The following is an 8,538-nucleotide window of genomic DNA, read 5'->3' on the forward strand; positions in this document are numbered from 1 at the left end:
TTTAATATAATAATAATAAAAAGCATATGGCGCGAGTGCCTACTTCAAGTGATGAGAGTCATAAAAGAGATTAGGGTGATGTACGTTTTCCTTTTTTATGTATGGGCCTAGGCCCTCTACTTTGACCAAAAACAGAAAGCATGGTGGAGTTATGCGCTTAATTATAAGCTCAGCATTCAATTTTGAATTCGGTAAGGCGACATGCTTTTGGTGGTTGGGTTTTCATTATTGTTGCACCACTATGTGTCCTTGTATGTTTTGTATGGGTTGGGTTCTGCAGCCCATATCTGTCCAAAAAAAAAAGTTAGATCAGAATGAACCTACCGGGGACCAAGGACTTGGTTCTTGCTGAGGCTTCTCAGGGGGGGAATTTTGTACTGCACCGCCTTTCATTGTAAGAATCTCCTGTAAACACCGTAAATAATCAGACATTGGAAATCTACGCCATAAAATGAATCAGATTTCTTCGATTCAATTATTATATTGACGTGTAATAATAATGAGTTAATTGCCATATACGATACAAACATGAACATTTGACGTAACCCTATACAAAAGTATTACAAAAAAAGAAATCGAGTTTAGAAGCAAAATTGAGGTCAGGAAATGCGATTACCTCTCCAGCAGCTTCAATTGCAGCTAACCATTCATCAGAAAACGGAGCAACATTTGGTGGAATCTTCACAGAAGGGACTTCCGGCTTGCTTTTCGTCGCAGATTTCTCGCTGCCATTCACGAATTTAATGTTACATCACAAAATGTGCAGAGTATCCAAACTATGTTGTACATGTAAAATTGAAAAGGTTGCCAAAAGATAGAACAGCAAATTTTATCGCATTAAATAAGGTACTCACTGATGAGTTATTTTGCTGCTTTCTTCTGCTAAATGAAGGCTGCCAGTTGTCTGATTCTGAGTGTCAATATTAGTGAACTCATGATCCTCAAGAATGTTATTTTTCGCTTCCTGGGAACTAACTTCGCTCCCTTGTGGGATTCTTGTGTGAAAGGGCTCATTATCTGAAGCTGGTAACTTCGAATTTTCACTAGAAGAACAATGCACATCAGATTGGCAAGTAACTACCTCTTCGGTGATATCTTCACTGCTTTTTATGAAGGAATCAAACTCAGCAGACACAACTTGATCATTGAATTGAACTTCTGTTGGCAATATGTCAGTGGAACAAACTTTCATATTACCAATTTGCAGGCATTCTAACCTGTCATCCGCTTCAAGATTTCCATCTTTGTACTCTGGCGTTGGTTGTGTATGATGATTTGAATAGTTGCTTTCACTTGTAGAGATAATGCTTCCTTTTGATGCACCCTCAAATAGATTTTGGTTCTTGATTTCTTCAGAGTAAGCAGTATTTGTAGTCTCCCCATCACCCTCCAAGTGCATTATGTTATTAACATGCTGCGAATTTGCATAAACAACAGTAGTCCCCTGCAGTTCCGAAAGATGAGATTTTTCATTATTGTCAATATCACCCACCGACGGAAGCTGATCATTGGCAACTGAAAGACACTGTTCACTGTTGCAATTATAAATCTCAGGATTTTCAGCAAAGTTCAGGGGCTGTACATCTTTCGCAAGTGATTTCTCACTCTTGCTCATAGTGTGATCTAATTCCGTGACCGACTGAGCTGGTACAATGAGTTGCAAAAAGCGGGAGGGGTTTTCAGATCCACTACAAATAGAGTTTTCGGTGTTTGAAATGAAATCTTTGGTCGCACCACAAACTTCATTCTCATCAAGCAAGTGACCGTCAGTTTTCACCAAACTCTCATCTTCACAAACCATTTTGTTTGTTTCAGAATCTGAATGTGAATCAGCTCGTTGCTCAAAATTTCCTGGGACATCATGGTGATCATCTAATTGTGTTGAAGTGTGCCTAGAAGAACCATCATCTCCAAGCTGCCATTCAGGAAGTATATTAGCATGCTGCTCAAAGTTTCCTGAGACATCATACTGATCATCATAGCTCATAGAGGTATCCATTGAAGAATCATCATCACTAAGCTGCCATTCAGACATGTTGCAGTGGTCATTAATCAACATATCATTTGCCCTTGAGTCACAGTCAGCTTTCACAAAGTGAATATTTTCTGTATTATTCTCACAAATTGTTCTGCTTCCTGGAGATACATTTTTTACCTCACCGTCACAAATACTTGAAACAGCTATGCAATCGTCACACATCCTATCCAGTTCAATTGGTTGAGTGCTATTATCCATTGCTTTTGAATCAACAATCTGGTGGCTTGCTTCATCCACTGATCCTGGAATGGAACCTGATTGATCATTGAGTGAATGCTGGCGGTATTCACTTTCAACTACTTTTGGTTGACTTTCACAACCAACACGAATTTCTGGTACAGACTTCTCAAGGGGATGTTTGGAGGATACAGTTATCACACAAATGACCTCAGAAGTATTTCCCTGGGATTCATTTTCAATTTCTGAACTAATTTCTCCTATTATACTATGATTTGGAATACTGATTTGTTCCCCCTCTAACTGCCGATTAACTACCCCTAAAATACTTGGGGTACTGACGCTGCAATTGGCCAAGGGATTCCCATTCAATACATCCGCTTGTGCAGCATCTCCTTGTTTGTCATAACCACCAGCATTGTCATTTGCTTCTGCAGTCTTGACACAATTGTGTTCCTTGAATTCTCCAGAATGTCTTGTATCGTTGGAAGACTTGGTATCTTTTTGCTGTAGCAAGAAGCTTTCATTAGAAGTCAGAACATTACTAGTGACTTGTTCTTCACCTTGTACCACGGCATCTGGCATTGTATTGGAAATATTATCTCTCTTTATTAAAGTTCTATGCATGCTATGATGGATTATGGGCTCTGGTTCTTGAACTACCAACTGACTCGCACAGGACAGAACATCATGTAACGTGTCTTCCAAAGGGAGGTCAACCTCTTTCTCCAACTGCTCATGGCTATGACTACTCTTTGAAAGAAGCTTCTTTTCATGTCTAGGGGGTTCCATGTCCTCCATGTTAGAGACACCTTCGCTTTTGTGTAGTTCTGCTTGTTCTTCAGATTTTAAGTCAAAGTGTAGCTCTGCATTCATGTAGTTCTGCTTGTTTTCAACCATTTCTTGCTCACTTATCTTTCCAGGGACAAATGAATGACTTTCCACTACTGATGCTGTTAAACGATTACTATTTACTTCAGTGCTTGCTTCTGACCTTACATCTGGCAAACTGAATTTCTCAGTGCAATTATTTATTGTGTTTTCAACAATGTCAGACCCTTTACTAGATACTTGTGGGAGTCTTGCCTCATCCATACAATGTCTTTCCAACTTCCTTAATTTGGGAAAATTATTCTCTTCAGGTTTGCAAGGTATAGAGCTTTTCTGTAATTGGCTGTGTGAATTGGAAGATTTGGCCTGCAAAGCAGTTGAGTTATAAATAATTAAATACGAGATCATACGCATAAGCATCATTTTACAGATGTATAGACTTAAGTATCAAATATGGAGCCAAATAGGGAAGTTATACCTGAGAAAAGAATCCCAATGAGGGAGATGGCATCCTTAGGCCTGATGGTTTTGTTGTCTGAAGCTGTCTCACTTGTTTTTTCTCATTAGTCTCCAAAATAACTTGTGGGACACAAGCTTCTGAAACATTAGGTCCTCTAGATCCTGATTGATGCTGTCCAGATGGTACAGATTTTTCTGAGATTGAGCTATCCTGTGCATGTTCAAAAACATCAAGAGAATAATCGCATGCTTATTATTTAAACTAAAATGACTAAACAACTGATGAAGCAAATAATATTGAAAGCTAAAGCCTGTAGAAGGTTAAAGTTCGAACCAAATGCTTTCTAGCTTCCTTGTTGACAGTTCTGGAAATTGAACATTTATCAGCCTGATCAACTTTTGGCTTATTTGGCAGTGGCACAATTCTAGGGTTTTTTGACAAGCCTTTTGCTCCAGCATACTTTTGGATATTAGTAGCTGTCGAAGAGACACAAAGTCAACAAAACACAAGAAATTTATTCATCAAATTGAGATTAAAAACCTCAATCAAATTGAATTGGATGACTTTTCGATTTCACATTATAATTATTAATACCATACAGTAATAGTTTGCAAACATATCTCTCATATTTAGAGTGGTCAAAGCACCTATTAAAAAAAGAAACAAAAACAAATTGCAAAGCTTACCCGGATGTGCATTGTGATTTCTCTTAGGTAAACTTGTGATCAACGTTTCTCTCCTGGGCGTATTTGCAACCACCGATGCATTGGATTTTGGACCAATATTAGTGGCTTTTGATTCCCTATTTGTTGCCTTCACTGGTTCAGGTCTTTTCAGTTTTCAAAGGAGTCAAGGTCAAGGCGTAAAGAAGAAAACCTTTCTATAGTTAAAAATGAAAAGATGCAGAAAACCAGAAACACAAACAACTCAATAAAATAAAATAAGCAAAACACTAAACACCTACTTAACATATAATCTAGGCAATCAATTGCAAGGATATGAAGATGAAGCTGCTGGCCGGAGACACACGTTTCGTTTAGGTCTATTCACAACAGTATCATTGTTTGCAAGCACCTTCCGCTTAGCCTAACAAATCACATATGGTAATCCAAAATCAAATATAAAAAAAAAGGTGCATAGTTGATGCTCCAGATTTGGGAGATAGAAAAGCAGCAGCACCAACGCTTCTATTTTCAGTGCAAACAACACCTTCCGAGGATTGCTTAAACAAATTATCTTCAATTTCCTTAAGTGCTATAGAGGCACTAGCTGGCTCTTCCTCGTTGATAGCTTTCAACACCGTGTTAGGCCTCTTAGGAGTGGCAGTGCCACTAATCATCGAAAGTTCCAACGGGTTCAAAACACCTTAATCGATTAACACTCAACATTAATAACTAATTATTAACTATAATTTAGTAATAAATATCACCTTAAAGTGTTTTGCCGCTAATATTCCTCAATTTTTATCGATGTGAATCGAGAAATAGTAGAACTGAAAATTATACCTTCTTCCTCGAAGAAAGCACGATTCCACGCCAAGCTTTTTCGCAAATTGTAGCCTCCTTCTTTCTTCTTCCTCTTCATCTGCTGAGGCTCCATGCTGAGCTTTGCCGCTTCCGGTTTGTTGTTCCAAATCACGTTCTCTTTGTTGTTCTTACTGTCTTTCTGCGTCGCGGCACTGGCGTTTTCGGAGTTCACGTCACCAACCCTACCATCTGCGGCATCACACCATCAACAACCGCAGAGGACTACTATTTGAAATCATCGACTTCTTTTGTGAAAATTTTAAATGAAATTGGAAATAACGTAATTTAAGAGTTAAAGTACGAAGCACTAACTTGTTCGAGGGAGAGATCGGACAGATATTAGAGGAGAGCAGGAGAAGACGGTGGACGCGGCGGCGGCGGAGGAGACGGCAGAGTCACCTCCGGCGGTGGAAGCATCTAAGAGTAGGGAATCGTCTTCGGCTGTGATTTCTAAGAGTGGGATGTTAGAAATGGAATCCATGATTTTTCTTCTCTTCTCATCAGTATCGCAGTAAATGCGAATAGATCTGGATTTGGATTTGGCGTTCGGTTACGGTTATTATTATTGTTGGATCTGAAATTTTGAAACGAAGGTTGAGCGGGAAGGGAACAATCACCGTCGCTTTTATACGAGGGTTTGAAGTTACATTATGAGTTCACCTAAAATAAAAAAAAAGGAAGTTACAAGATGAGGTATGTGAATTTGAAAGAACTAAGAAGGTGCCATCCAACGGTACGGGAATGAATGTGATTGGTCAATGGTCATTGAGCTTAGGAGCTTGGGTTGTTCGGTCGTTAGTTATTTTACCATTTCTTCCTATGTGGCCCGTGAAGAGCCTAGACTTCGGCCCTTTACCAAGTTGAGTGAGTCCTTGACTACTTTACCAAGTCGTTGACCAAAGAAAAACTATATTTAATTAGCTAAATCCATTTAATTATCTACTTTATTAGCCTAATGCCTTAATCTTTCCTACGGGTGTTCAGAGTCGGGTGAAATCGGACCTATTTATTAGACCCGAGCCCAGTCCTAGACTCGATGAAATCTATACACTTTCGGATCACGATTATACCGGGTAAAAACCGGATCGTTAACATTACATTACCTTGATACCTTCTCATAAACTAGCATGTGAAAATATCCAAATTTCTAATACTCCAACCATTATTTGATATGGTAAAATTCATTTAGAAAAATATAACAAGAACTAATTCTTCTCTAAAATTAAAGCATAACCGTAATCAATACTAATATTGTTTAATAACACCAAATATTTAAATTAATACAAATAATACAATATTATGCATTAGTCTAACATCTTATGCATTTTAAACATAAAACATTAACTTATAGTCTTATAATAACTAATAACACAAAATATTAAGATTTACAATACTTAAATTCCACATAAGAATAGCCATCATCCATCACTAATAACACAAAATATTATTTGTATATGATGACCGGGCCACCGGACTGAGTTCGGGTGACCCGAGCTATAACCCGGACTCTATCCGAAATAATGTACGGGTCTATTTTTGAGACATTTATCCGACCCTAGATCCAATGAAATCACACCAAATTAGATCCTAAAGTGTTCGGAGTCAGGCCGGATCTTCGAGCCAAGCCGGACCATGCACACCCCTAATGTTTCCTTCAGTTATTCTGCATTTATTTTGTTCATTCGGTCATTCCATTGCAGGGAACTCTAATATTGTGAAGGTTTTTTTTGGGATGAACAATTTTAATTTCGAACAAAATATTTTTTATGTAAACTTAATTATTTATTTAATATATTAATTTCAAGAATGTCAATCTATAACTAGGACTATTCCGTGTCTACAAATATTCACTTATTTACTCGTTTTAGTTTAGCTGTGTAGGTGCCACCATGACAAGTATCACCACTGTTTTGTGATTCCTCTCTCCGGGGCCACCAGGGGCAGAGGATTAATATATAGTTGATTGCAAGTATCGAAATAATTTTAAAAACTCAAAAGCAATAAAGACGAACATGATGATGCATTTTTATTTTATTTTTTCATACGAAAAAGAAAGCAAATCTAAGCCGAGGATGAATGTCAAATCCAAAGACAAAGCAGCGGGAACACATGACTACATCACTTGATTGTTGCAGAGGGCATGTTGAAAGGCGCGTTAATTATCCAAGAATGTTGCTAGCTATCATTAAAGAAAAAGTAAAATGATATAACTGGTGATCAATCGTTACACGAAAATGGTCTACAATTCTACATGCCAGAAAAGCCTACGCTACATTATGTGTGTATAACCCGAAACAACAAAATCCAACAACTTCGTCTCTTTACAAGAATTACTCTAACCATTCCCTTCCCTGATCTCTTCCCATTTCCTAATCTAAGAAAGAAAACCATTCTATTAAGGATATCATCCATGTCAGTTGGCAGAAATCTGTTGCTCCAGCATAGCCACAGGAAATGAGTCAGAACTTTGTGGTTAGGTTGAAATATCAGGCAGCATAACATCAAGCAAACTTCACGTCCAAGCTACCACCACACTGGATTAGTACAATTTTTCATTTTGTGATCCTCCCATTGACGTATGTCTTGACAATACACACAATAATGGATCAATTTTCATCATCTATTAAGGAGGCAAAGGAAAAAGGTTTGAACTTGTAGCCATCGCCATAGTAGAATTTATTTTGAAATTCTACCCAATGAAGACGCAGGGCATGAAGAAACGCACTCAGACTCTCCATCATGAGTAGTATAAAGGCAGTTGCAAAGGCAAAAACAACTAGCCCTATTATCCGAATGATGAGATTTTCATACCTGTTATAGGTTATTGATAAGGAATGACATCAATGATTAGGATAAACTGATGACATGAAGAATAACAATGCAACAAATAAATGCAAACATTGAGAGTGGATAATTCTGGAGCCTAAACCATGCCCACAAAAAAAAAAAAAAGAAAAAAAGTAAACATGAGAGCGTGCTTTTAATTTCATGGGAATCTGAATTAATTTAACTTAAATTTCTTCATTATCTCCCTAGATGCATAAATATTTATGGTTAACAATGGAAGTTAGATGCATGGTATTTTTCATAACACCTAGCCAGCAGAGTACATCAAAGGCCGTTCCATTGGAATGTATATTTATGGGGAAAAAATCCAAAAAAGACAAAGAAAAGTGAAGCAATTCAATAAAGGACATGAAAACAGCCCAAGTAAAATACTGTACCATATAAAGGCTTATATATAAATCAAACTCACCCCCAAGCAAGAAGCAGGACTTTCTCATAAAAAACAGTTGAAAGTTCTGAGTGAGCCAAGCTGCGAAGTGATGACAAAAATTAATGAATGAACAGCGAATGAAAACAGAAAATTAAAGAAAAAGCCGAAGCTGATTAAAACCTTAATGCCCAAAGTCGAAGATAAGATGCTGTATTTGAAACTGAGCCTAGAACAAACTCAATGGCGTGAATCATTTGGTGGACAAAGACCTCACTGAAATTGGAAATTG

The 8,538-nt window shown here is 37.7% G+C and overlaps 3 protein-coding genes across 3 annotated transcripts in view; all 3 read right to left on the reverse strand.

Moving 5' to 3' along the window:
* Positions 1-8,538, reverse strand: part of LOC107629169 — a 25,997-nt gene that overhangs the window by 2,547 nt on the left and 14,912 nt on the right. The window contains exons 3-9 of the mRNA XM_021117811.1: positions 4,507-4,592; positions 4,193-4,344; positions 3,840-3,982; positions 3,525-3,716; positions 855-3,412; positions 617-725; positions 325-405 (exon numbers count right to left, since the gene is read on the reverse strand). Of these exons, the coding sequence (XP_020973470.1) occupies positions 325-405; positions 617-725; positions 855-3,412; positions 3,525-3,557 (2,781 nt within the window). The 5' untranslated portion in view covers positions 3,558-3,716; positions 3,840-3,982; positions 4,193-4,344; positions 4,507-4,592. The remainder of the gene's footprint in view (positions 1-324; positions 406-616; positions 726-854; positions 3,413-3,524; positions 3,717-3,839; positions 3,983-4,192; positions 4,345-4,506; positions 4,593-8,538) is intronic.
* Positions 4,606-5,820, reverse strand: LOC110262345. The gene is made up of 3 exons (XM_021117812.1): positions 5,345-5,820; positions 5,012-5,221; positions 4,606-4,871 (listed from the first exon to the last, which is right to left on the reverse strand). The coding sequence occupies exons 1-3, from the start codon at positions 5,511-5,513 to the stop codon at positions 4,621-4,623; spliced, it is 630 nt and encodes a 209-aa protein (XP_020973471.1). The 5' UTR covers positions 5,514-5,820; the 3' UTR covers positions 4,606-4,620.
* The window catches only part of LOC107629167 (V-type proton ATPase subunit a1-like), an 8,123-nt gene continuing 6,714 nt past the window's right edge, over positions 7,130-8,538 (reverse strand). Inside the window, exons 16-18 of the mRNA XM_016331881.2 lie at positions 8,430-8,538; positions 8,289-8,348; positions 7,130-7,843 (exon numbers count right to left, since the gene is read on the reverse strand). The exon at positions 8,430-8,538 is cut by the window's right edge and continues 70 nt beyond it. Coding sequence (XP_016187367.1) covers positions 7,639-7,843; positions 8,289-8,348; positions 8,430-8,538 — 374 coding nt within the window. The 3' untranslated portion in view covers positions 7,130-7,638. The remainder of the gene's footprint in view (positions 7,844-8,288; positions 8,349-8,429) is intronic.

Source organism: Arachis ipaensis, chromosome B03 (genome assembly GCF_000816755.2).
Source record: "Arachis ipaensis cultivar K30076 chromosome B03, Araip1.1, whole genome shotgun sequence".
Taxonomy (NCBI): domain Eukaryota; kingdom Viridiplantae; phylum Streptophyta; class Magnoliopsida; order Fabales; family Fabaceae; genus Arachis; species Arachis ipaensis.